General features: G+C 42.3%; 3 protein-coding genes across 6 annotated transcripts; 2 read left to right on the top strand and 1 right to left on the bottom strand.

Moving 5' to 3' along the window:
* The first annotated feature begins 377 nt into the window (after positions 1-377).
* On the top strand, positions 378-7,158 carry marveld2a (MARVEL domain containing 2a). Of its 4 annotated transcripts, XM_080017910.1 has the most exons (9): positions 383-397; positions 2,093-2,152; positions 3,033-4,016; positions 4,100-4,320; positions 4,427-4,462; positions 4,579-4,733; positions 5,043-5,214; positions 5,324-5,374; positions 6,051-7,158. In XM_080017910.1, exons 3-9 carry the CDS (start codon positions 3,050-3,052, stop codon positions 6,168-6,170), a joined length of 1,722 nt encoding a protein of 573 aa, XP_079874036.1. In that variant the 5' UTR covers positions 383-397; positions 2,093-2,152; positions 3,033-3,049; the 3' UTR covers positions 6,171-7,158. The 4 variants fall into 4 exon arrangements, with proteins under 4 accessions (XP_079874035.1, XP_079874037.1, XP_079874036.1 ...); XM_080017909.1 differs by lacking the exon at positions 2,093-2,152 and having other exon boundaries at positions 378-492; XM_080017911.1 differs by lacking the exon at positions 2,093-2,152 and having other exon boundaries at positions 382-397.
* A 125-nt stretch (positions 7,159-7,283) lies between these two features.
* oclna (occludin a) lies at positions 7,284-18,769 on the top strand. Its single transcript, XM_080017912.1, has 9 exons — positions 7,284-8,219; positions 8,600-8,684; positions 9,403-10,048; positions 10,132-10,299; positions 11,747-11,856; positions 15,863-16,048; positions 16,243-16,414; positions 17,611-17,652; positions 18,002-18,769. The coding sequence occupies exons 2-9, from the start codon at positions 8,632-8,634 to the stop codon at positions 18,098-18,100; spliced, it is 1,476 nt and encodes a 491-aa protein (XP_079874038.1). The 5' UTR covers positions 7,284-8,219; positions 8,600-8,631; the 3' UTR covers positions 18,101-18,769.
* A 655-nt stretch (positions 18,770-19,424) lies between these two features.
* On the bottom strand, positions 19,425-21,113 carry ankrd34ba (ankyrin repeat domain 34Ba; the record flags this gene model as incomplete). Its single annotated transcript, XM_080018352.1, has 2 exons — positions 19,425-19,974; positions 20,245-21,113. 2 exons carry the CDS (start codon positions 21,111-21,113, stop codon positions 19,425-19,427), a joined length of 1,419 nt encoding a protein of 472 aa, XP_079874478.1.
* Between the last annotated feature and the right edge of the window lie 4,550 nt (positions 21,114-25,663).

The following is a 25,663-nucleotide window of genomic DNA, read 5'->3' as shown; positions in this document are numbered from 1 at the left end:
ATATATATATATATATATATATATATACGTGTGTGTGTGTGTGTGTGTGTTTGCACATATTCTACTCTGTATATGGGCAAAAACGTATTCGATCCAAACCACAAATCTGTGTGCAACGCAAATTGCTGAATTCATCACTTAAGTGATTTATTCATAACCTGTATCGAAATCCTCAGAAAACACACTCACAAAACAAGGAAGCAGCCAGGCAAATGATCCGTTTTGTCCGCTATTGCTAGATCTTCTTCGATTTTAACGACGTAAACGTTCATTTGGCAGCGGGGGGGGGGGGGGGTGTGACGTCACAGGGAAGGGCAGGTCACGTGGTTACGCCCGTCGGGAAACCTGAGCGCTCGAGCGCCTCGCAATGGGAGAGGGAAAGGAGGAAGGAGTCGAGGTGAGGGCTCCACACAACACACTTTGGAGTTTGCTGTGCTTTTTGATGGTCATTGTTATACATAACACCTCAGTTTGGCCCGTCGTCGAATGAAGGTGAACGCAGGTGTGAGCCGTCTTTGAGCCGTTACGAAGTAACGAACTTTGTTACGCTAATTTAGCGGGTAAGCGCTGCGTTGACGCAGGGCTACAGCGTTCCAGGTTTTAGAAGGCGTGGAGCAGGTTGAAAAACCTAAAGCAGATGTTTAATTGAAGTATATTTCAAGCTAATTAGATGGACTGTATATATGTATGTATGTATGTATGTAAACACCTAACTGCTTCGCGTCTTATTTATCTTTCGCCCTATCTGCCATCAATGCTATAAAGTACCGGTGGTTAGCTATCTTCCTTTTAGGAATAGTTGAACGTCATAGTTTAGAATTGTGAGCGGTTAGATTTGTGTAAGGCGGCATAGACTGCTTAATAATAGTTTAAACTTAAAACGAAAGCTCTGTTATTGTTTTAATAAGAAGTAAAGTATTACTAAGAATCCCGCCAAATACGTATAAAAATTGTATTGTTTATAGAATCAAACTATACTCTAGAATGCTAGAATAACACAACTGAAAACTAGGAGTAATACAGCTGAAAAGGTCTGTCGATGTTACTGTAGGACTGTGGTGTTTTTGACAGTCCAAGCAGATCCTTAAACCAAGCAGATCCTTAATCCAAGCAGATCCTTAAACCAAGCAGATCCTTAATCCAAGCAGATCCTTAATCCAAGCAGATCCTTAAACCAAGCAGATCCTTAAACCAAGCAGATCCTTAATCCAAGCAGATCCTTAATCCAAGCAGATCCTTAAACCAAGCAGATCCTTAATCCAAGCAGATCCTTAATCCAAGCAGATCCTTAATCCAAGCAGATCCTTAAACCAAGCAGATCCTTAATCCAAGCAGATCCTTAATCCAAGCAGATCCTTAATCCAAGCAGATCCTTAATCCAAGCAGATCCTTAAACCAAGCAGATCCTTAATCCAAGCAGATCCTTAAACCAAGCAGATCCTTAATCCAAGCAGATCCTTAATCCAAGCAGATCCTTAAACCAAGCAGATCCTTAAACCAAGCAGATCCTTAATCCAAGCAGATCCTTAATCCAAGCAGATCCTTAAACCAAGCAGATCCTTAATCCAAGCAGATCCTTAATCCAAGCAGATCCTTAAACCAAGCAGATCCTTAATCCAAGCAGATCCTTAAACCAAGCAGATCCTTAATCCAAGCAGATCCTTAATCCAAGCAGATCCTTAAACCAAGCAGATCCTTAAACCAAGCAGATCCTTAATCCAAGCAGATCCTTAATCCAAGCAGATCCTTAAACCAAGCAGATCCTTAATCCAAGAATCCCTTATTCCAAGCGCATCCTTAAACCAAGCGCATCCTTTAACCAAGCAGATCCTTTAACCAAGCAGATCCTTTAACCAAGCAGATCCTTAACCCAAGCGGATCCTTTAACCCAAGCGGATCCTTTAACCAAGCAGATCCTTTAACCAAGCAGATCCTTTAACCAAGCAGATCCTTTAACCAAGCAGATCCTTAACCCAAGCGGATCCTTTAACCCAAGCGGATCCTTTAACCAAGCAGATCCTTTAACCAAGCAGATCCTTTAACCAAGCAGATCGTTAAACCAGTCTGCAATGATTGTTTGTCGCCCTTCCAGGTGACTCCAGGGTACAGTACATTTTCATACAAGGTTTGCAAATCTGACCTGCAAGCCAATGTAAGTCGTGTTGAGTGACTGCGTGTGAACGAGGTATATGCTTTTTTTTTTTTTTTTTTTTCAGTTTTTACCTCTCCATGATTTTTAATATTAATAATAATCGATATGATACAGTCTAATGGCTGGTTGATTACAAGACATGTTTTTGTGCTGTCTCCAACAACAACAAAAAAAGTTAAGGCATTCCTGGCTTCAATAAAGAAAATAGGTATCTCAACAGGTATAATTTTCTCCTCTTTAGGGTTTTGGATGTGGCACAAAAAGTGTGTGTGTGTGTGTGTGTGTGTGTGTGTGTGTGTATAATTTTCTCCTCTTTAGGGTTTTGGATGTGGCACAAAAAGTGTGTGTGTGTGTGTGTGTGTGTGTGTGTGTGTGTGTGTGTGTGTGTGTGTGTGTGTGTGTGTGTGTGTGTGTGTGTGTGTGTGTGTGTGTGTGTGTGTGTGTGTGTGTGTGTGTGTGTGTGTGTGTGCGCACATACACACACACTTTGTAACATAGATTGCATGGTGGGTGCTTGGGCACTATCTACGCATACTAAGGCATGGCTGGTTTATTTTACTCTGGTGGTATTTATTACTTGGGTTGGCATTAGCCTACATCTACATTTTTTATCTAGCTAACCTTGATTTGGGACTATGACATGTTGCATGAATGGGATGCTGGTTATTTGAACATAGATCTGGAAGTATATTGAATCTATTTGTACTGTATATGCCTTCATGGCTGAAGGGTTTCCCAATGCAATACATTGACATACGTTTCTGGCAAAATCAATTAACCACATGCATTTATTGTTTCAAAATGGTTAATTGCTAATTGCATTAGTTTAAACCCTAATATATTGTGTTTGAATGTGTGTGCATGCTTATGTGCACTCCAGGGACCACCAATTTCCTCATGTCAAATGGAGAAGGCTTTTACGGACGCACTGAGCACGTCCGCCAGGCGCCCTACTATGACCAAGTCCCCGGCGGGTCCTTACCGCGAGAAGCCTCCTATGATCCTCTGCCCCTGAGAGAGCAGAGAGCATCTCCACTCGCCCTGAGCGCTGATCCCTTACCGGCCCCGCCCCTGCCGCGCTGCCCCCCGGTTGGACCCGAGTTTGACCCGAGCGGTGACGAGGACAACCCGGACGCTGACCCCGACCCGGCTATCGACATCAAACCGGTCCACCGCTTCATCCCGGACTCCTGGAAGAACTTCTTCCGGGGTAACAGTGGCAGAAGCGGCAGTGAGTCCTGGCCCATGTCTGCCTCCTTGTTCGATAACAACAACCGCACCAGCGAGGGGGTACGTTGCTCACCGCCCCACTCCCCCTCGGTCCCTGGCTCCTATCGCGACCAATATGGTGGCTCGGGGAGCAGCTACAACTCGCGCAAGGAGCTGCTCGACGTGAGGGAGCCCCGCGAGTCGCTCTCAGGACGCAGCCACCATACGGCGCTGACCTACCACGAGCGGGTGGAACAGTACCACCAACGCTACGCTTACATGAAATCCTGGGCGGGGCTGCTGAGGATCCTGGGATGCGTTGAGTTGCTGCTTGGCGCGGCAGTGTTTGCCTGCGTGTGCGCATATGTGCACAAGGACAATGAATGGTTCAACATGTTTGGATACTCCTCTCCTGGTGGAGGGGGGTACGGGGGATACGGAGGAATGTACGGCGCAGGTTCGGGCGGGGCCTACTACTCAGGGCCCAAGACTCCATTTGTTTTGGTGGTGGCGGGGCTGGCCTGGATCGTGACTGTGATAGTTTTGGTGCTAGGGATGACCATGTATTACCGCACCATCCTCCTGGACTCCTCCTGGTGGCCGTTAACCGAGTTCACCATCAACCTCGCTCTGGCTGTCCTGTACATGACTGCAGGTGGGTATTTCTAATACAAGGCGATGCATATTCTTAATTTATTAGCCCTTGTTAAATTTCCTTTTTCATTTTTTTTTAATCAGGGATCCTTTATGTACGGGACACGACCAGAGGGGGTCTGTGCTCCTACCCCGTTTTCAACAACGGCATTAATGGGGCATTTTGCCGAACGGAGGCCGGCCAGACCGCTGCCATAATCTTCCTCTTTGTCACCTTGCTAGTGTATCTAATAGGAGCAATCGTATGTCTTAAACTATGGAGACAAGAAGCTACACGCAAATATCGGGAGCGGTATGGCCAAGAGGTAAGCAGCGGCAGAGGCCGTGTGACTGCAGTGTCAGGTTGTTTGCATTGGGTATTGTGTTACTATCAGCTGGGTTTAAATGACTTTTTCTGACACAATTGGACAGATGCAGTCCCCAGAGATGGGTGGTGCACGTTCCCTGGTAAGCACACTGTACTGTGTATGCGCTATCGCGACCCCCTCTCATCGATGACAACTTGAAATGCAAAAATTAAAAACGATATTCACCGATTTGTGTTTTTACTTTCCTGCCTCTAGATGCCGCCAGTCTTAGCCCCGAAGGCTCAGGAGACGGTCCATGGGAACGTTTATCCCGCCCAGGCTGCTCCAAAGGTCGGCCCGCCCAAGGTTCTGCAGGGAGCTATACCATCAGGGCACATTCCAAAGCCTGTTATCATGCCTGACTATATTGCGTGAGTGCTGCTCAAACACACTACACCAAGGGGTTACTACCTACATTGTAAATGGGTTTGTTTTTTATATCGTGTGATGCACTTCTTTTAGGTCATGAAAAGCTAATTTGATTAAATGACTCACACATGCAAGTCCCTACCACTTTACATAGCTATATTTGCATTGTAAATTCATTTTTTTATAGGTGTTAGATTTTTTTTTTCTTGCATTAAGCCACTTTAATGACTTTGGTAAACAATTTAGCCATTGTCTGTTGTTGCTCATATTTCATCAAATTTGATCATTGATTATAATGTTTTATCCTGCAGTAAGTACCCAACTATTCAGTCAGATGATGAGCGGGACCAGTACCGCGCCGTGTTCAATGACCAGTATGCAGAGTACAAAGAGCTCCACTCGGAGGTGCAGGCCACTCTGAAGAAGTTCGACGAGATGGACGACATGATGCGTGGCTTGCCCCAGCACCCCAGCAGCCAGGCGGCAAGTGGATACTTCGCCAAAAATAAATCTGTGTTCATAGTTGAGGTAGTTTCCATGATATTTGTTGAGCGGAGACTGACATGTGTTCCCTTCTCGTCGCCATTTGTAGGAATATGATCGCATTAACAGAATTCTTCAGGACTATCAGAAGAAGAAAAATGTACGTATTTGTTTGTATAAAGGTCTATTGACATTATTTCAGGGTTCTTACTGTGTCCTTGAGGTGCTTGAAGCGCTTGAATTTCATTCTCAATTTCAATCCAAGTGCTGACATGCCTTGAAGAAGGACCCCCTTTTTGCCAAAGTGCTTGAAAAGTCCTTGGAAAAAAAAACAGCATCATTGGAAACCTGTGATATTCCCCCTGGTTTTATTCAAATCGTTATGTAATATAATATTTCCAGAATCGTTTTTACGACATTGATTTCCCCAGGAAAATGTACATTTAATCCAGCGTGGTTGGAAATAGACAGTTAAAATAGTAGATCACAATGAGATCGATAATAGTGTGTGTGTGTGTGTGTGTGTGTGTGTGTGTGTGTGTGTGTGTGTGTGTGTGTGTGTGTGTGTGTGTGTGTGTGTGTGTGTGTGTGTGTGTGTGTGTGTGTGTGTGTGTGTGTGTGTGTGACAATGGAATTCATATTATATTTGAACAAATATAGATCACATTGAAAATGTATTATTTGTTTTGCCTGAAGTCCTTGGAAATGGGGAAAAAACAAGTCCTTGAATTTCCTTCAAAGTCTTTGAATTTTATTTTGTAATGCCATAATCAGCCCTGTTACAAAGTCAATCTCATCAACCCATGTGTTTTTGTCCGTTTTTTGCTCTGATCCAGGACCCGACGTTTCTTGAGAAGAAGGAGCGCTGTGAGTATCTGAAGAAGAAGCTGGCCCACATCAAGCAAAAGATCCACGAATATGACAAGATTATGGGATGGAACGATGGCTACAGCTAATGGCTTTGGCTTCTCCGTCTGAGCAGACCACTAGAAAATGAAAGGGGAAGAACCATTTTTAATATTATGGGAGCCAGTGAGAACCACGACATGGTGAAACCATGATGGCACTGAAGTATCTGTTTCAATTTTTTTTTTTTTCCTCTTCTATGCAGCGGTTAGAACGTGCGTGCGTGCGTGCGTGCCGTGTCCGTGAATGTAGATAACACCAAAAGAAGAACTGCTTTACTTTTCTACTTAAAATGGTCTGAATATGCAAAGAACAGGATGTTCATATGATACTGTGACTCTACTAATCACCAAGGCTTTCCATCTCATTTCATGAATAATGCTGGATCTCACTGTGAATAATTGTTCATATCAATCCTGGATGTTTTGCAACTACCAATTGATTCATATAGACAATAAGTCAATGGAGGAAAGGGAAAAAATGTTATGCATTCCCAACCAAAAATGTTTGTCAGTGATATGAACTACCAATTAGTGCCCTGTGTAATGTACAGAATATGAAAACCTGGTTAGGTTAATAATATTGATGCTTTTATTTTTAATGACTACTGATCAAATTTACACTATGGAGTTTTTGAACTGCTGTAAATACTATTTTTAATTCATACATTCGGTGATGCCACCTGTTATATGGGTAAGCAATATGAGAAGCATTCCATAATTTTACTTTCAATTATAGTTTTGATACATGCAGATATTTTTCCACAATTTCATTGGTGTACTCTGACTCATTACAAACAAAACATTTGATGTAAGTGCCTTTTTAAGCATGTGGAACTATTCACTATTAATTTTGTCTTCCTTGTGCAACTTTTTATTGCCCACTGTGATGATTTTGGATGTCATGATCAGTGGCAAATCTGTCCGCAGTTATCTGTTAACTTTCAATTGTTAAATTTTTCAATATCCATGTTTTGTCAGAAAAGCAGATTGCTTGGTGCTTGCGGTGTCTCATAATACAGTTTTCTTATGCACTTTATGATTGTATAATTTTCTTTAACAGTGAGATATGAATTCTGTTTGTATGGAACGTTGGCAATGCCATGCATTGATATACAAGTCTAAACCAAAAAGGGTTTTTATTTTTATTCACCCAATTTCTCTATGAAAATATATTAAGTATATATTATAAGTATTTTGGATTTGCTACATTCCTACACATTTAAGGTATAATTATAATGCAATTATACAAAATAACCAAATATGCTTTTTAAGCCAAAGAATATTCATTTGCAGTTCATGGTTCCTTTCAATCTAGTTATGTTTTATACTTTTAATTGTAACAGTTAAAACGACATAAAGTAAGTGTTTGGATTAATTGTTAAATGTCAAGTTATCAGGCAGTATACAAAGTAGTCTACTCAATTCTGTGGGAATTTTACCAACTTATAAGGGATTTTCCGTAGCCTACTCTTTATTTTGTTTTACCTATTTCACAGGTAACCAAATAAGTTATCTTCGAATGAGCTTCGGTTCAACTGCATGCAGTTATGGCATGCGATGAGTACTAAATGCGTCTTGTTTTTATAGCCCCATGTTGTTTACACGGTTTTCACCGTGCGTTTATTCCGTGTCGCCTCAGTTGTTTTAGGTCTACTGCAGTATCATATAAACACCTCCATAGATTCACACATTGAAGAAAATGCTCTCTGTGTTATCTCTCTCGCTCTCTCCGTCTCTCTCTCTATATATATGTATAATTTTTAAATTTTTTTTGCTTATTTACTTATTATTTATGTATGTCACTAATGCCTGTTGTGTATATATTTTTTATTCTACTCCTAAGGTCAAAGCCACCAATTGTTTTAACGTATTGCTGATTTTCTCCATTCCACTTCCTCCGTAAGTACCTTGGTGTGGTTGGAGTAAAGCAGGTTGAACGGTGAAAAAGGCGGTGATGTCACCTGAGCGCTTCTACCTGGAGAGGGGGGCGGGTTCTAGGAGGAGCTCGATCGTCTGGGTGTGGTCCGGTTTCACATCAGTGGGGACGGTTTCAGTCCAACGATTTCCTCGGACCGAATAAGGTGAATTCTACGGCAGGTGAGTTTCTTAAACGCGACATTTTTTCTTCCTGATGAAGTTTGCGTTCGATATTTTGCGTCGCGTTTTGACCACACCCGTGTGAGCGACAGGTGTGTTGACAGCAACCTGCCGTCGCCACACAGACCGGGCGGGTTTCTGTGGGAGTCGTGCCATTTTTTTGATGACTGGTTGGCCAGAAATTGTAGCATGAATAGACTGTTTTCGCTCTTTTATCGCGGTCTTTTGCGTAATTCTCCTGTCTTTGGAAGTCGTCTTTGTGCGGCGTATTAACACCCGTTGGGCGACGGTGGCATCGTACTGTACGAACAACCTTCAACATGTCCACTGTGATGAATAAAGAAATGTTTGCGTTGTTGTTTTTGTTGTGTGTACTGCAGAACACCTCAGTGAGAAGCCTTCAGATAAAGGAATGTCCTCCAGGCCAAACGGGAGTCCGCCTCCCTACGAGTCACAGAATGGGTAGTAAGTCTTATTTAGTGTATTTACATAATTCCGTCATCATGATCACATGAGCACTTTCCTCAAAAGTCCTTAAAAATCTAAAATGTAATATTTTATCCTTGAAAACAAACAATGTATTTTTTCTTTTCAGTTTTCATGACTGTCTTTGTACATATACTGTATTTACATAGACATATACTCTATTATACTATGGTTTAACCATGGTTTTACTAGTAGTGAAACGAAAAACCCTGGTTTTACTACTAGGCTCCATGGTTGAACATGTGGTTGGGTGGTTACAGACTGTTTCTACATTTTGAACATTCATACATTCTACACACAAACATTCCACATGCATCGCTTTTGATTTTCGGTCGATCACTTTAAAGTTGATAAACATTTTATTTTTGTGTATTTTAACCTTGGATTACACGTAGTAATATCACATCCCGTGTATCAATGAATTAACATTTGGACGATAGTAAGCCCTGATAATACCATGGTAAATAAATAAACAAAAACTGGGTCCTGTCTTAGCCCTAACAAACCATGGTAGCATTATTGATTAGAATACAATAAGCATAGTTACCATAAAGTGCAATAGATAAACCATGGTAGTACCATGGTTAGGGGTACAGTAATCATAATTACCATAAAGTACCACGGTTACTATATTAAAACCATAGTAAACCAAAGTGAATTTTCGTAAGGGCATGTATATCTTCTATTTTGCCTTCAGCCACCCTCCCCAGCCGGCCTACTCCTACTACCCAGACGATGAGTTCCAGCACTTCTACCGCTGGACCTCCCCACCGGGAATCCTCAAGATCATGGCCATCATAGTCATCGTGTTGTGCGTGGCCATGTTTGCCTGCGTCGCCTCCACACTGGCGTGGGACACCCAGGGAGCCCTCTCCAGCTTTGGGGGCATCGGGGGGGGCAGCTTCGCGGGAGGAAGCTATGCCGGCGGCGCTGGGTTCGGCTCGTTTGGCGGGGGGGCCTACGGGGCCGGCAACAACTATGGCTACAACGGCCTCGGCGGAAACTACAACGACCCGCGCAAGGGCAAGGGCTTCATCATCGCCATGGCGGCCCTGACCTTCATCGCCGCCCTGGTGGTCTTCATCATCGTCGTGTCGCGCCAGGGCCTCTGCCAATCCCGGAGGTTCTACCTGGCCGTGGTGATCGTGTGTGCCTTCCTCGCGCTGCTGATGCTCATTGCATCCATTGTGTACCTGATGGCGGTAAACCCCATGGCCCAGTCCTCCGGATCCATCCAAGCCATGCAGATCGCTGGCCTGTGCGGCCAGTACCAGCAACCACAGGCTGCTGGGGTGTTTGTCAACCAGTACCTCTACCATTACTGCGTGGTGGAGCCACAAGAGGTGAGGGAATAATCAATAATGTCGATCTTTCTCCCATACCCTCAACTTGGTTCTCAGCGCTCTGGATTCTTCTACTTTGACAGGCCATCGCGGTGGTGTGTGGCTTCCTGGTCACGGCGGCTCTGATCATCATGTTGGTGTTTGCGCTCAAGACCCGACAGAAAATCCAAGGCTACGGAAAGAGCAACATCCTGTGGAGGAAAGTGAAGGTCGTCGACGACCTGGCTCCACCTCAGGACGTGGAGGCGTGGGTGAGCGGCGATGCCAATGTGCATCTTTTAACTGGACAGAGACAGAGAGAGAGAGACAGAGAGAGAGAGAGAGAGACACAGAGAGAGAGAGAGAGAGAGAGAGAGGAAGCGGTGCAACCTGTTTTACCCAGGTTCCCAGTCCCCAGGCATGCTGGGGGAGGGGAACTCTGGTACAGGGAGCTCTCAGTGCGCTCAGTTTCTGGGTGTGGTGTTTACATGGATGGTACTTCCACCTTCAAATCGTATTTTGAGATCTTTCGTAACTTGTTGACAATGCTCACACGTAGATAGCCCAAAAATTTTGTTGTACAGGTGGATCATTCATGAGCAAGTGAGAAATTAGCAAGTACTGTAAAATTACTGATCTTGAAGAGCCCGTATGTTTCAATCTTTGTTGTCAAAACTTGTCACATATATCCCAAGACCAGTTCATGCGTACATTGTTGATAGATAGGAAGATAGATAGATACTTCATTCACCCGTGGAGGAAAATTGCAGTCTCTCAACAGCTTACATCAACACAATAGGTAAAATAATAATAGATACTTAATAAAACTTGATAATATGTAGTTAACAATACAATACAAATATTTAAAAGGGAAATTGGCAATATATGGAAAAATTGGAAAATATGCAATACGCCTACATGGTTAACTGTACACAATAAAATAATTAACAGAAAAACAAAAAAATGAAAAAGACCTAAAAATGAAAAGGTCGTGTCCAATAAAGGACAAACTGGACCAAATACTGGTGTTGGTGTCTATGTTGGCGTTAATTTAATTGCTCGAAAAACAATTAAGAACACAGAGAACAGGCCTGACAACCTAAGCGATCCACCATTAAGTGGACACATAACACCCAAAAAGCCAAATGATAGCGCACTGTTGTGTAACAACAATGGTGCTGACGCAGTATGATGGTGGTGGCGGTGGCCCTCTGAAACTATATATATATATATATATATATACACACCCACAGTGTATACAGTATATAAAATTCATCCTGATGTGAAATCTGACAAAAAATAATAAAGATAAAATAAAAACCGATACACAAACCTCAATTTAAAAAATGAGAATAACAATTTTTAGTGAACGCTGAACTAGAAAGGGATTTGCCATATACAATAAACCTAACAGCAAAGCGAAAAACATAAACAATGAACAGTAGAAATTTGGTAATGTACACTAGACCTACTGATAACCTATAAATTGACCAAATAACTATAAAATAATCCTAAAATTCAAACCCCAAACAAGAAAGGAATTGGCAATGTACAGTAAAGTAGAAGGCTACATGGAGGGTAATTTGCCAGTATACAATTAACCTAAAAATGAGCAATATAAATCAAATAAACCTAACAGCAGACTGTGAAAAGTAAGTCTAAAATAAGCACTGAACAATAGGAATACATTGTAATTGAAGTCTCTTTTTGCGTCCTAAGGTAAACAATGTCTCTGCGGCCCCTGAAGAACTTCCCATGTCTGATTATCCGGAGAAGTTGAGAGGCTCCAGGAGTCACCTGGATGACGCCGGCCCCGACTACAACCCCGTGTGAGTTACAGAGTTCCCATCCTCCTTACAGGTGCGGTGTGTAGAATTGAGCGGTGAGGTTGCAGATCGGAAACCAACTGAAGACCCCACCCTTCACCCTCCCCTTGCAAGCATGTAGGCCGCCCCCAAGAGCGAGGACTCACTCCCTATGTAGATATAAACAGCTGATTCTAAGGTAATGAAAACACAGCAAGTTCTTATTTTCATGGGATTATACAGTAGTTAAAACATACTTGAATATAATGAATATTATATTCCATTTCTGCCAAGTCCGTTCCACTAGATGCCACTAAATTCTACACACTGCACCTTTAAAAGAAAATAGTGCTCTTGTTTTTGTTTTTATTTTTTTTTATTCTTTTTTTTTTTTCTTCGAGCAGAAAGAGGGCAACGCTCAGAAAGATCAAATCATGTTGTGGAGTTTTTACCCTATGGCTGCTTTCGGGCGGCGTGCTAGGACTTGTCTCTTGACATGAAACCAACACATATGAGGGTGTGTGTAGTTTCCCTCAGTCAGGTGTGCGAGGTCTGTTCCCTGTGTTCTTAACTTACATTCGCCTCGTCTGCAGCTTTGTCACTGACAGTTGGTGTTAATTCCTTTTTTCTTTTCAAAGATTTGTGGTGGCCTCTGCAGCCAACAGAGCAGTTCCCATGATTAGCTCTTAGGTTTGATGCTGGCGGTTCGGTCGTGGTCAGATGGGGAGCGTTTCTAAAGCTGCTTTCACACATGCACTCCGGACTACGTCTGGATTGGCCCTTTCAAACATGTAGCTCACAACTGGAGATTGTCCGTGTCAGATGTGTTTACACCTACGGGAAATAATCACTTTGGTTTAGACAAGGGGCGGAGCTTGGCTAGAGCACGCAGGACATTACACCGCAGGCTTTTACAGAACACCCAAGATGGCGGACTTGGCTACAGACTTATCATTAGTTTGGCTTTTCTTGCATTGATACTCCATGTATTGGGACATATCCGCAATATAAACGGGAGAGTGGAAAGGAATAATAAAGAAAGCAGAAAGGAGCACGAAGCAGCTAGGCTCCATGCACTAAGCTGCGCACGGAGATAAATAACTGGCATATGAAAGAGACATCATCAAGATGAGACACAGCAAATCGCTTACTCTCAAGCACCTGCTCCGTTCACATATACCTCTCACTTTTTTTTTTTTTTTTTTTTAACCTGTGCTGTCAGCATTCTGGGCATACAACACAGAGTATTTGTATGCCGTTGCATTCAGGACAGAGTTAGTCTGCAAGTGGAGTTCAAGTTCTTAGCCTGCAATGCAACTCTTTATTAATTCTTAAATCATCAAGAACTGCTGCAATAACTCTGTCCTGTGGATGCCCTGTAGAATGACAAGAGCACAGTTTCTGGTTATGGAGAGCCACCACCAGCCCCCCTCTTTGGAGAACTATTTATCATCTTTGGATCTATAAACAACTGATCACTACTCCAAGAGGGGGAGAATCACCACAGTGAGACAAATAAACATAGAAACAAACAACATTTACACAAAAACATGAACACTGGATGACAACTTGTATTGAAAAACAGTGAATTAGGTCCAGGAAAACTGGAACTACAACTGGTCACGTGGCCTCTTCCTGTCATAATTATGGCAGTGAATGAGGGAGGAAAGGAAAGGAATGCAACCAGGAGGGTTCTGGGGTGCACTTGAAGTGTGTGTGTGTGTGTGTGTGTGTGTGTGTGTGTGTGTGTGTGTGTGTGTGTGTGTGTGTGGGGTCCACCGGTGAGTGTACATGACTTATCCCCATTAGTATTGGTGTAGAAGCTCGGTAATATGTCGCGGTGCCTCCTAGCAACGGAGGGGGCCCCGAGGTCCCCCCGAACCCCGCAGCCCTGTGGACACCCTACGCCTGCAGGAAAGCCCCACATACATACATACATAGGGTGCTGGCTGGGTAACGTCCGGATCAAATGATTTTGGCATTTGCGTTCACACATACAGCTCATCCCAGTAATGTCTGGATGATTTCAGGTTTCCAGTGCATGTGTGAAAGCAGCTTAAAATTCTACTGAAGTGAAGTATATGACTGCGATGACGTGTGTTAGGGCAGCAAAGCTGAACGGCTAATTTTAGGACATGTTTACGGAACAGACAGCTCACATACACAAAAAACTCACTGAGTTGTATTTTTTCACAGTTTGTGTATTATGACAAGTTCAGACTATGCGATACTGGCCTGATTTTCCGCTCGCTGAGAGGTTTTTGGGGATCCGCCAGCAAAGATCCATATCAGAGGCAAATCACATCCTGTGAAAAACGAGTTCTATCATAGCAGCATTAACTTCATCAATTAGTGCTGCAGTAGCTCTTCTGTGGGGTTGGACCAGATGGTCAAGACATTGCTCCACACGTGCATCAATAAGCCTTGGGCGCCCATGACTCTGTTGTCGGTTCACCGGTTGTCCTTCATTGGACCACTTTTGATAGGAACTAACCACTGCATACTGGGAACATCCACAAGACCTGCCGTTTTGGAGATGCTCTGATCCAGTCGACTAGCCATCACTATTTGGTCCTTGTCAAAGTTGCTCAGATCCTTACGCTTGTCCACTCGTCCTGCTTCCAACCCTGCAACACTTCGACTTCAAGAACTGACTGTTCACTTGCTGCCTAATATATCCCACTCCTTGACAGGTGCCATTGGTACGAGATGAGCAATGATATTCACTTCACCTGTCAGTGGTTTTAATGTTGTGGCTGATCGTTGTATTATTTTGAATTTAAAATTTGATAATTTATTCATGTTTGCCCAGTTAAATAGCTGGTAAATTATAGTATTATTTGTTACTGATAATTTGATGTTATATATTATTTGACGGGGTCTGTCAAGCATAACTTATTCACCCGTGACCAATAAAAGATAGAGAAAAGAACAGTTTTTAAATAAATTATTTTTAGTATGAAGAAAATAAACATATTTAAACATATTAGAGATGAGTATATTTCTTGTGTGGCGACCATTTTAGGATGATATTTTCCACCCTGTCACAAGTAATGTATTTGTAATGGGTGATTACAAAAAATAAGGCTTTCCTGGGAAGTTTACCATGTATATTACTGTAAATGACAAAATGTACAAAAAAATGAATTCCTTCTTATTAAAAATTAGAAATAGACTGGCCAAATGGCGCTCCTCTCATGGAATGACTTTGACAAGTCCTAGATGCAATGGCATACTCTGTGTTGTATGCTCTGTGTATGTTGTATGTATGCCAAACATGCTGACAGCAGAGGTTAAGAAAGAAAGGAAAAAAGGAATGACTCAGCTTTGGTTCCTCCAGGAAGTAGGGATTGTGAAGAAGCATTATACGGTGGTACAAACAACAGGGCAGCATGCCAGACATACAGTCAAATAAGATAAGTTATTCTTCTGGAGACGCACCATTGTGGACAGATGGAGACAAAATGGAGATTCTTCCACGAAATGTAAAAAAAAAACAAAAAACCCTAACCCATAATAATCAATCAATTGTAAAACGATAATCTCTGAAAATTACACCAAATGGCCACCGCTGTGTGTGTGTGTGTTCGTTCACTGGTGTATATTGTGTATTATTGTACTTCCATGATTCCAAAGCTATATTGTTAAAAAAAGTGTGTGTGTGTGTGTGTGTGTGTGTGTGTGTGTGTGTGTGTGTGTAATTTTTGATATCGCTCATTCGTCTCTATTTTTATTCTATTATTTTTGCTCACTGTTATTTATATTGTTTTTTTAAGAGAGCTGCTGCCCTTTGAAGATGAATAAAGTAACTAGTTATCCATCCATATTGGAATTGAACCAAAATAATAAACAAATATTGAGTGTGGCGACTAAGTGAAGAATAACCAAGGACGTGAGAACCCATCTTATCGGTATTGAGAAGTGTGATTATTATTATTATTATTATTATTGGGGTGACTCAGCAGTGACGGACAGTAGATTGAAATGTTGTAACGCTATTAACCGGTGTGCCGTTTCCGCTGTCATTTAGGTCTCGGGTGGAGGAGAATTTGCCTTTGCATTACAGCGCTCCCTACAGCAGCAGCTCAGACATGGCCAGCTCCTCCGCCAAGCCCAAAAAGAGACGCGCTCGCCGCCCCCGGCAGGCGGACGGTCAGGACTATGAGACGGACTACAACTCCTCTGGAGATGAGCTGGACGACAATGACTACGACAGGTACAAAGAAGATATATCTTTTTTGTTTGTTTTTTTTTACGGTGGAAACTTTGGTTGGGTTTTAAATTTATTTCGACAGTTTTTCTTCTTTCCATTATTTGATTGTTTGTTTATTTATTTATTTATTTTGTTTGTTTGTTTGTTTGTTTGTTTGTTTATTCATGCATTCATTCATTTATTTTTACTTGCTTCAGGGAATTTCCCCCCATCGCCAACGAGCAGGACCGCACCGAGTACAAGCGTCAGTTTGAGTGGGACCATCAGGAATACAAAGATCTTCAGGCCGAGCTGGACGTCATCAACAAGAAGCTGTCCGACGTGGACAGAAACCTGGACGAGCTGCAGGAGGGCAGCCCCCAGTACCTGGTGAGATCTTGAGGATCTATATACAGTATATACTCTATATGCTGTGTGTGTGTGTGTGTGTGTGTATGTATATAGACAGTGGCGGCTGGTGGTGATATTGGATGGGAGGGTTAAATAAAAGTCTATCTGTCAGTGAGTCACACCTCGGAATCACATTGTAGCAGTCACACTATGAAACCCTCTATCCCAGGATTCCATCCCCAAGTGCACTAAGTACGACCCACAATGCACTTCTCTTGAAAAAGAGAAATACACCCCGATGTAATGATCACGTGTCCTCCACAACATTTAATATGATCCACTTCCTGTATACCTGCGTTTCTTACCAGCTTGTTGCGTCTCTGTAGAGCTGGAACCTTCCTCAAGCTGAAACTTCTCAAAGCGACTAGACTGCATTCCTGCTTTTTTTTTTTTTTTTTTTATTTTTTTATTTTTTTCCCTGATAAAATGTTCTATAAAACAAGAAAAAGGTTTTTGATTAAGTAGTCAACCACATTTCTATTGATACTAATGCTAATGCTAGCCACTTTATTCCAAATTCTGACACTTCTCATCCAGTTTCACAATTTTCTTTACTGCTCTTGAACGATTTGGTCGTTGTGAATGAATATAAATGAACGGCTCGGGAGTGACTCCGCCAAACTGCAGCCGGACTGCACTGAGTCAAAACGCTCAACTCACTGATTCAGAACCAAACTTTTCACCATACGGCAGTGTTGTACTTGCCCGGGCCACTTTGCTTATTCAACCAATGGAATGAATGTATTCAGATTAAGGGGTTAAAATGTTTTAGCCCCAATGCGTTACAGATGGGGCGGGGTGCCTGTCACTCTATAATTGATGTAATTTATGCAACATGCAGCATATTGATATGGAGGCCCAAACGGACATTACTCTGACCCTGCGTTTTTCTGCATTTTCACCAAAATAATCTGTGTATGGTATTGTATTTGAAACAAATTTTCTCATCTTTTACCCCAAAATATGGGGCCAGGGCCCAGCACTGTTAATGTGGTGCCTTTCTATGTTGTCTCTGTTATCGTTAATCCTTGACCCTATTGACCCTATTTACAGCTGGCTAAGAAGAAAGTATTTGCATTAGATATTGTGGTATATAATATCAAAATGGCTTATATTTGACTTTTATTTGACTTGTCAAATGTTTTATCAATTGTTCACCCATTCTCTCTCTTCAGGACGCCTTGGACGAGTACAATAGTTTAAAGGACTTTAAGAAGGTAGGTAAAGCCTAGAGCACAAACTCCATCTTCCCTTCTTGTTTTTCCATATTTCCCATCGTTAAGTTCAAGTTCAAGAGGTTATTTGTCACATACTGTACGTATACATACGGTCGTACATATATGCAGTGAAATGTCATGACAACCAGTGATTACACGATCTGGATTCTATAATTATATAATATAATTAATTGTCTGTGTTGTATTCAATATACATTTAAATCCTCCGAGATGAAACTTACTTTAACTTACCTAAGGACATTCTATTATCGTCCTTTCTTTATGGCTCCTATGGAAAGCATAAATTATAATAGTGTGTTGTTCTTATACTGTTTTACTTCGCCCACAGTCTGCAGACTATCAAGTGAAGAAGCGCAGGTGTAAATATTTGAAGGGCAAACTGTCCCATATCAAGAAGATGGTCAGCGACTACGACCGCAAGGCCTGAACCGCTCCTGCTCCAGGATTCCAACACCTTAAAGGACACATGCACCGTCTGGTGCATTTTGGAAACTTGCAGCCGAAAAGCTCGGACGGTTGCGTAAACAGTGGACCAGTTGGCAACAGCTCGGCAATAATCTATGCAAGTCGGGTGTCGCAAACAGTACTTACATCATTTAGAGCTGATTAAATATCCTCAGGATTTGAAATTCCTGTTTAGAAACGTTGTCCTTCCTAAGACGATTACTTATTAGATCTTGAATACCGACAATATCCAGAGTGGCCCGCGCTGCACTGCCATTTTGTATTCATTTGTTCTACTTTCCACGTCGTGTGGCCTGAGTTTCTTCCAATATGTTTGATATGAACCAAATCAATTATTCCAGCAGATGTTACGTAAAAAAGGAATGTTTACTGTCAGTCCTTTTTTTTTAATACTGTGTGTGTTCTAAATCCATACAAAGTTTCACTTACTTGAGTAAAAACATGTAAATATTTTTTTAATTACTTAATTCTCGCACTCTTCTACGGTTGTGAGTATTTGTTAATGCGTGGTATACAGGAGAACAGCCATTTTATTTTTTTTTATGATGCATTTTTAATGATTTTTAAGCCGATGTGTTATCTCTCTCTCTCTCTCTCTCTCTCTCTCTCTCTGTATATATACTTGTGTGTTACACCTTTTATTGTAATAAATGGATAGTAACTTTTTTTCTGGACAAAATTTTGTGTGTGTATCTATACAGTATTTAACAAATCAATGCTCTTTTTTTGTTAGTACTAGATGGTATGGTGATGATGGCTTTTAAAACAGTGGTATTGAAACTGGGGCGCAGGAGAATTGCAACAGCAGTGTGAGGGGGAAAAAATGAAAGATATGAAAAAATGTAGGCCTTTATTTTTAAGCACTAATTACATTTTGTCCATTATGTTTATTTAAAGTTTCTTAATCTAATAGGATAAAAGTTGATTAATTTTGCATTATCAAATTTTCTTTATTATTTTTTGTTAGTCTGTGAATGGGCAACAAAAGCCAAAAATGAATGTGACTACTCCCCCTGGATTACTATAAACTACGTTAGTTTGCGTATGACACATTTTCTTATTTGTACTGTAAAAACAAAGAGGTTTGAATACAGCTGCATGGTTTAAAAGCATAAAAAATGAGTTTAAGCTTCCGTGATATGTTCAGGTCCACACTCAAGCAACTCAGTTCCACAAAGACAAACGGCAAAATTGAAGCGGTGGAAGGAAATAATCATCAGACTTGAAGTTAAAACATCGACTGAGGCTGTTGCAGTCGTTTTCATGGAGGCTCCTCCACAGGGTCCTCAGAGGACCAAGCTGTTGTTCTTCAGCCGTTCCGTCTGCATGGAGTGTCTCCTCAGCAGCACCCTCCGAGCCGACTCCTTGGGGTTCCCAGGTGGAGCGGAGGGAAGGAAAGCCCTAACGCCGACGCCCTTTTCGCAGGAGTCTCTCTTCCTGGGCCGGTGGGGGTTGTCCCGCAACGTGCCCAGAACCGGGGCGTTGCGGGGGTTGAGTTGCAGCGGCGGCAGGGACCCCCTGGCGTGGAGCTGAGAGACGAGGTCCGGGAGAAAGGTGCCCGACCCCCTGCGCTCAAACCCAGAGAGGGCAGTCCGGATCACGCTCGGGGGGAGCTCCGGCATCTCCCCGCATCCCAAGAAGGTGGGGGTGCAGGCGGGGGAACGTGAGCTGACTAATTTCTTGCTATCTACCATGGTTTTTGCTCTCTGCTGACTCTCCTCCAGACTCAGGGTCTTTAGAGTCAATTGAGGGTCAGAGCTGTAGTGGTCAGCGCTAAAATTGTGGCTGTGGAGGATGTGATGGAGGCTGGAGGCTGCCATGTTGCCAAGGGTTTTACTACACGGAAAGGAAGATGTGGGGGTCAATCGTGGATTTGTTCCGGGGCTTTGAGAGTGGAGATTTGGGTGAGAGGTAGAGTGGGATGAGAATATGCCCGCTAATGATAAATGATGTTGCTTTTCCTCACTCAGGTCAAACTTTTCCCTTCTGTCTTTCTCGTGAATCATTTTCCCTTTGTCTTCTGCAAATCCTCTTTCGGAAATCTTTGGGGTCTCAGGAGTTGACGTTTTGCCATTTTTCCAGGTGTCCCATTCAATTGTAGAGCACTCAAGAAAGAGCTTTTCTTTGGGACAGTAGTCTTGGAGGTTGTCTCCGGAGGACTTCTCCACATGTTGGTCGCACATTGACCCGGGAATCTTGAGCCAGGGTTCGGAGTTCAACCTCAGGAGGGGCTGTGGCTGCAGTCTGTCCAACCCCCCTCGGAGCCGTGTCGGCGAGCACGGATGAGAGCTCACCCCGCCGGACCAAGAAGCCTTGTTTTCTTTGAACGAAAACACCGGTTTGGGGGAACAGGTGAAAGATGATGAGGTGATGAGCTGAACCTCCGAGGGAGAGGCAGGTGCTGCTGTCGATTCTGACGGTGTCTTCTCCACGGGGTCACGGGGCGCTCGAGGCGTCGTACGGAGATACTGCCTGGCTTCCAGCTTCCCACATGCGGTCTGATCAGTGGTGATGATGATCACCTCCTTACCTTGTTTCTTGTAAGTGTCCAGCAGCAGCGTCAGCACCTGCTGGTCACCTGCTGTGACCGCGTAGACCAGGGATGAGTTCCCAGACCGGTCCTCCAGAGCCAGGTCTGCGCCGCCGGCCAGCAGCAGAGACACCACCTCCGTCCCGGCCTCCTCCCGACAGGCGTGCATCAGTGCTGAGCGACCCTCCTTGTCTTGTATGTTGGGGTCCGCTCCCATCTCCAGGAGATACTTGACGATCTTGACCGGGCTGCTGCTCTGGACGTCCACGTGCCGTGTCCTACAGGCGACCATCAGGGGCGTGTGGCCGTTCCTGTCGCTTTCGTTGATGTAAGCCCCGCCCTCCAGCAGCAGGCGGGTCAGCCGCAGGCGGCGCAGGTACACGGCTCGCAGCAGCAAGGTGGCCGAGTCACCGGAGACCTCCGTCGCACCGTCCTCCCCCTGCATGACTCGCTCTGTGGCTGCGTGAATTACAGAGGAGTTGTGGTTACGATACATTAACAGGTGTGTTTTCAGATGTATTAAAATAATAAAAAACTAGAACTTGAATAAAGTATACAGCTATGCAATCTCCTGAGACAAACATTTGCAGCAGAATGGGTCGTCCTGTAGACCTAGGACTGTCATAGGATGCAACCTTTCCAACAAATTAGTTCGTCAAATTTCTGCCCTGCCAGACCTGCCCTGGTCAACCGTAAGTTCTGTTTCTGTGAAGTGGAAACGTCTCCATAGGAGAAACAACGGCTCAACCACGACGCGGTTGGCCGTACAAGGTCGCAGAACAGGACCGCCGAGTTCTGATTTGTTTTGTGTGTGAAAATCCTCTGCCCTCGGTAGCGACGCTCTCTTCCGAGTTCCAAACTGCCTCTGGCTGCAGCAAGCACTGAACAAGAACTGTTCGTTGTGAGCTTCATGAGCCAGTGTGTCATTTTGGTTTTGTCCTGCAGATGTCGCCCTTGTTTTCCTGAGTCTTCTCCGTTCCCTTCACCGGTTCACCTGTATCAGTTAGTGCATTGTGTCCGGCTGTGTCTTTGGGTTATTTAAGTCTGCAGTTTGAGTTCATCTGTGTTAGTTCATCTTGTTGATTTCCCTGCCGGCTAGTTTGTCTCCTTGCCAGGATATATTTGTTACCAAGTTTAGATTTCCTGTGTGGTTTAGTTTTCCAGTTAAGTTTGGTCATATTCAAGGTCGGCCTTTTCATCTGCCTGTTTCTCTGTCGTACCAGCATTTTTTAACTCAACTCTGCCGTTTTTGGAATCCTGCATCTGCCTGAGTGTGTGCATTTGGGTCCTAGTTCCGAACCGTTAGAATATTAATGCCCATTAATGCCCAGTTAAATGTCCGGCACATATGGGGGTGGTGTTCGGGTGTTCACATACTTTTGACCATGTAGTGTGGACACTTTATTCATCTACGGAGGAAAATTGCAGTGTCACAGCAGCTCCCATCATTAAATAGCCAAGGATAATAAAGCATTCGAATATAAATCTAAAAACGAAAATATACATGGACACAATCTAAAAAGTAACAAAAAAATATAAAAATAACCTCATGTATTAATTATTAATACATAATTAAATTAAACAAAGAAAAAAATGGTCATATACAATAAACCTGAACAAAATGTTTATATATTTCAATTTATTGGTATAAGTGGTGAAATAAGGTTATTCACTCTCTCTCCCTCTCTCACACACACACACACACAAATAAACACTTACACAACTTGTACAATAATGTGCAAAATATGGGAATAACACTATAATAACAGAGACAGACACTTTAATAATGTAGTAATTACATAGTAAGAATATACCTTATACACCTATATCTATGATTTGTCCTGTGTATTTCATCAATTTTATTTCAAACTATTTTTTTTCCTTTTTGATGTATTTTGTCTTCCTCATAAGATAATTTGATGTGTGTGTCTGTGTGTGTGTGTGTGGGCATGCGTTTACTGTAAGCCAACCATAATGGGACTGTCTTAATGAATCCATTTCGCATTGAGAAGGACAACACACACTTTGCGCTGCAAGAAAACTCCTGCACAGGAGTGCCACGGTGTGGGCGCACGGCAGAGAGTGAGCAGCATCTGTGCAAGGCCCACGGATGGGCTTTGCAGTAAAAAATAAAATTGTCAGTAAAACCAATATATTACACTCATTATGAGAGTCCTTCACAGTTATATTCCCCTCACTCTTGCAGGGACCTTTAGTAGGTGTTTACTTCTTGCATGTATTTATAACTTCAGCACAGGTTCTATACAAATGATCAATATGTTACATACATTACCATATCATTATGTTACATTATGTACTGTTGTCAGCATGCACTAAGACTTTACTATTTCCAAGCCAAAAGTAATTTATGTGAACAGGTTGGCGTTGTGGACACTCTATACCCCTTGTTTTGAAGCCATTGAGATCATTCTGCGTGCGTGTGTGTGTGTGTGTGTGTATGTGTGTGCCCGCGCGGTGTGTGTGTCCTCAGCTGAGTGTGCCAGAGACAATACTCTACTGAAGGATATTTTTAATCATTTATAAAAAAAAAAAAAAGATAACTAAAGAAAAGCACAGCACGCAAATGTAGTTCTTTGTATTGCAAGAATGACTAAAATAGAAAAATACAAACACCTGCTCCATGTAACTGACTTGAGAATGTTCAATGTAATTACTGTCAAAATAACACATTTGATGACGTTGGCATCGACTATAATCACAGCAATAATCGGCTAATTGTAAGTGTCATAATCAAATTCCAATAATTGAAAATGCTCCTCCAAAGATCATGAGCATGAGCTTAAAATGACTCTCGAACCTACGTGAGAGAATGACTAAATGTGGTGTACTTACCACTGTTGGATAAGGAAGGATCCTCTTCTGCAGCGGCAGCTCACCTGTCTCTGTCTCTCTCTGACCAGTAACTGCTGCTGAGCTGCTCTGTTTGTGTTGGAAAATACATCAGAGAGACAGGGACTGCAGAGTGTTTTGGCTCTCCAACAGGGGAAGGTGCGAGAGAGAGAGAGAGAGAGAGAGAGAGAGAGAGAGAGAGAGAGAGAGAGAGAAAATTATATCTAAAATTATGTCACGAGCCCGCTCTAAGAGACGATTAATTGATTATTTGATTCAATTGAAGCGGGAAAGGGTAGAGCTTGAAGAAAGAAAGAAAGAAAGAAAGAAAGAAAGAAAGACGGAAGGAAACACCAAGTATTTTCACAATGCCACAGTTTATCTTATTTGTGTCTTAACTGAAATAAAGCCGCTTCAATAAGTCGATTAGTCACAGGAAACTGCAGCACAGGCGGTCATATACAGAGAGCAGGATTTTTCATTTTTTCACCTTTATCAATGCCATCTCTATGACAACCGCCATGAAAGTGGAATGACGGCAAAAATGTATTGTACTGGAGCAACCATTAATTGTGTGTATGTGTGTGTGCGTGCGTGTGTGTGTGTGTGCATGTGCGTGTGCGTGTGATGGCGCATGAATATTTGATTGATGGATTGATTGTCTGATTGAAAGATTAATTGATTGTTACATTTCATGCTGAATGTTGAGTGCATTATGAGCTTGTGATTATAGGATGACCAGATTTGAAAATGAAGATTTACTTCCTTTTTTTAATTTTAATTAGTCAATAGTTAATGCGCATCGAGTGTACTATGGCTTAAAAAAATATGAATTTTGATCAATCTTACAGTATCAATCTCTCATCATTAAAAATCAGTTCTGGTTAATTCGCATGTATTATGAACGACAACACAATGCACTAAGAATTATCAAGGATTTTGCTAAATCCAAATTCAGAAATAGGTTTAAAAATGTAAGATTCAAGATTTCAGAGTCATTTGTCACATACATATACATATGGTCATACATATATGCAGTGAATCTGGGTTATATAATTAAATAATAGTATTAATTGTCTGCGTTGTATTAGAAGTCCAATGGTCATACACACACATGCTGTACCGTATATACTTTCAACGTGAACATATTTAAGAGCTAAGTAATGCAGGTGATTTGTTGTGTATGTATTTGCAATTTTTCTTATTTTCGTTCTAAATCAACCCTTGTCATCAATTTCATGAACTGTTTTTCTTTTATTTTCCAGACTATGGCCTACAATGTTACATGTACATCCTCCCGATTGTAGTCATAGTAACGACTTGCAATACAAGCCCGTCAGTACACGTTCTGGCCACGGGGTGTCGCTGTCTCACAATGTGAAACCTAGAGTGGAGGCCCAAGGATTGGCCGTTAATACAATAATGAAACCCATTAAATGCAGCCACTCTCCAGGTTTTCGAGAGCTGACATTATGAAGCCTAATGACATCCACAGTTCTTTCTGTTTTCTTTAACTTTATTTGGTATGTGGTACCATAGTGGATATATTTTTTGGTCCAATTCCCCTATATCTTTTCTATAAATCCTGTCTTCATGCAGGCCTTATAGTGCCCACTATAAACGACTCATTGCTCAAAAATCTTAATAGGCCTAAGTTGGGAAAAATCACATTGAATGGATGGCAATAAATATAGATTGTTTTCATAATAAGCAATCTTGTCACTGCATTTAATTAAGTCTTATCCTATCTGTAATTAACAGGCCCCATTATAAATAGCTACCTGTGGTGCTTGGAGAGGTGTCCATGGTCCTAGACCCGGAGCTTTGTTTGAGAGAAACAGAAAAATGAGCCAAAGTCACAGGAAGTGGGTGAAACAAAAAGATACATTTGATAATTATCTCTTTAATTTTGAAGATACATTACTATTTGTCTGTCCATCGCCGTCATTGATATTTATGTTTACCTTAATACACAATGCAGTTTGAAGTCAGTAATTTTAGGGATTTATGGGTAGTAGTTATTTTAGGAGTGGCAGACCTACAGTACTAGTAATCCTGCCAAATCCTTTGCTGGCTATATCTACAGCACATAGAGCGCCATTATCAAAGCCCCTGACAGCCTCATTTAAGACCATACGCCATGCC

Source organism: Zeus faber (genome assembly GCF_960531495.2).
Source record: "Zeus faber genome assembly, chromosome: 17".
Taxonomy (NCBI): Eukaryota; Metazoa; Chordata; class Actinopteri; order Zeiformes; family Zeidae; genus Zeus; species Zeus faber.
Note: the sequence above shows the minus strand (reverse complement) of the source record. Positions and strands in the feature narration are given on the sequence as shown.